The sequence below is a fragment of the Eimeria acervulina genome, genomic scaffold, assembly GCF_000499425.1.
Source record: "Eimeria acervulina Houghton genomic scaffold, Eah_scaff1255, whole genome shotgun sequence".
In the NCBI taxonomy this organism is placed as follows: Eukaryota; Apicomplexa; class Conoidasida; order Eucoccidiorida; family Eimeriidae; genus Eimeria; species Eimeria acervulina.
The window spans coordinates 1-2,500 of NW_013549326.1; the positions used below are offsets into that span (position 1 = coordinate 1).

The window sequence follows — 2,500 nt, forward strand, 5'->3', positions numbered from 1 at the left end:
CAGCAGCAGCAGCAGCTGCGGCAGCAGACCGCTCGCCTGCTAGCAGCAGCAGCAGCTGCTGCTAACTGCTGGGCTTGGAGTTGACCTCCTCTCAGCTCTTCTCAACATATTAAGAGCGCAGGGGGCGTGTGGGGCTGAGTTTTGCTGCATCTTCTTCCGCAGCAGCAACGGGGCACAGCAGCAGCAGCAGCAGCAGCAGCAGCTGCAGCAGCAGCAGCAGCTGCAGCTGCTGCTGCTGCTTCTGCTGCAGCCTGCAGCAACAGTTCACCAGTTTGCTACCTTCACGAAGGATCTTCCTTCAGGAGCTGCTGCCGATGGAGACGCTCCCATCTGCAGCAGCAGCGGCAACAGCAGCAGCAGCAGCAGCTGCAGCAGCAGCAGCTTGAGCTGCAGCAGGATCAAGTTGATGTGAATCTGTGTGTCTCCTCTTGCTGCTTGCTTCCCTCTGCTTGTTGGGCATTGCTGCAATTCGCAACAGCAGCAGCAGCAGCAAACGACGAGGAAAGCCAGCAGCAGCAGCAGCAGCAGCAGCAGCAGCAGCAAAAACGAAGGAAAGATGTCTCCTTTACAGCCAGCAGCAGCGGCAGCAGGACCCGCATACAAGGTGAGGCAGACGAAGCAGACAAGCAGCAGCAGCAGCAGCAGGAACAGCAACAGCAACAGCAACAGCAACAACAACAGCTGAGGCAGCAGGTGCCTCAGGATGAAGCACCTGCAGCGCAGCAGCGAGACCAGCAGCAGCAGCAGCAGCGAGATGCGCCGCAGCAGTCGCAGCAGCGGCAACAGCAGCAAGACAAGCAGCAGCAGCAGCAGCAGCAGCAAGATCAGCTGCAGCAGCAGAAGCAGCCTATGCGACAAAGGGCCCAGGGGGGCGTGCAGAATAGTAAGCAGAAAGTGCGGCCGCCGCTGCTGCTGCAGCAGCAGCAGCAACAACAACAACAGCAACTCTCACAGCAGCATCAGCTTTCACAGCAGCATCAGCTCTCACAGCAGCATCAGCTTTCACAGCAGCAGCTGTCGACTCCGCCTGCAGCTTCACCTCCGGCTTCGCAACAGCAACAGCAGCAGCAGCAGCAGCAGCAGCAGCTGTTACAAGAGAACAGGCTGCTGCGCAGCTGCCCTTCAGGCTTGCGGCTGAGAGACCTTCCGCCCCTTACTTTTCCGAGGCCAGCAGCAGCACTCAGCAAATTAACGCAGCGCTTAGGGCGTCTACCTGCTTATCAAGGAAAGGTAAGCAGCAGCAGCTGCAGCAGCTGCTGCTGCAGCTGCTGCAGCAACAGCTGCAGCAGCAGCAGTAGTAGTAGTACGAGTAGCAGTAGCAGCAGCATTTGCATATTTTGCTTCTTATGCGTGGTTATATCTTTTTTTATATGAAAATATACATATAAATATAATATATAATATATATGTTGTATATATATTATATATATGTTGTATATATATAATATATATATGTTATATATATGTTATATACGTATATATATTATATGCACATGTGTTCAAATATGTATAGATATATATATATTATATATATATATATATACATATTCATATGTAGTATATATATTATACATATATGAATATATAATAATATACATATATATTATATATATTATATAAATAATATTTATATAATTTATATATATTATATATATAATATATTATATATATGTAATATATATATATATATATTGTGTGTGAATGGAGGAGGCAGTAAATAGGGTGTATCTCTATAATTAATATATAATTAATACTTGTAATAAACATAATATAATATAATTATTATATAATATATATATGTGATATATATATATATATATATTTATATTTATATTTATATTTATTTATATTTATTTTTCAGGAAGCAATAAAAAAAGTATATCCTTAGAATGCATGCACATAATAAACATCTGTTTTCATCTGCTTCTACAGTATAATCACATAATACATACACAACATATAATAACTATATAATCATAATAATATAACAATATAATAATAATATATTTTTATTTATATTTGTTCACAGGAGGCGATTAAAAAAGTATATCCTTTCGGGGTGCCCTTAGAAGTGCGGAGTATTTTCTCGGGTTTACAGATTCAGCTCGTGCTGCACGCTGTCTTAGGTGCAGGAGGACAGGGAGTAGTGCTCTTAGTAAGTATTCACATACCTAGCTAGCTAGCTAGCTACCTAGCTAGCTACCTAGCTAGCTAGCTATGTAGGTAGCTAGCTATGTAGGTAGCTAGCTATGTAGGTAGCTAGCTATGTAGGTAGATAGGTAGGTAGATAGGTAGGTAGGTGGGCAGCTAACTAGCTATGCAGAGAGCTAGCTAGCTAGCTAGCTAGCTTGCTAGATAGATAGATAGATATACGCGTAGCTAGCTATGCAGCTAGATAGCTAGCTGTTTAGCTACACAGCTAGCCATTGAAACAGCCTTTCAGCTATTAATTTAGCTTGATATGTCGGGTGATAGAATGCGTTTCTGCGAATTAATAATT

At 43.5% G+C, this 2,500-nt stretch overlaps 1 protein-coding gene across 1 annotated transcript in view; it reads left to right on the top strand.

Moving 5' to 3' along the window:
• Positions 1-250: 250 nt before the first annotated feature.
• Positions 251-2,500, top strand: part of EAH_00057630 (Rhoptry kinase family protein ROP21, putative) — a gene marked incomplete at both ends in the record, with an annotated part of 5,641 nt that continues 3,391 nt past the window's right edge. Inside the window, 2 exons of the mRNA XM_013393718.1 lie at positions 251-1,230; positions 2,030-2,155. Of these exons, the coding sequence (XP_013249172.1) occupies positions 251-1,230; positions 2,030-2,155 (1,106 nt within the window). The remainder of the gene's footprint in view (positions 1,231-2,029; positions 2,156-2,500) is intronic.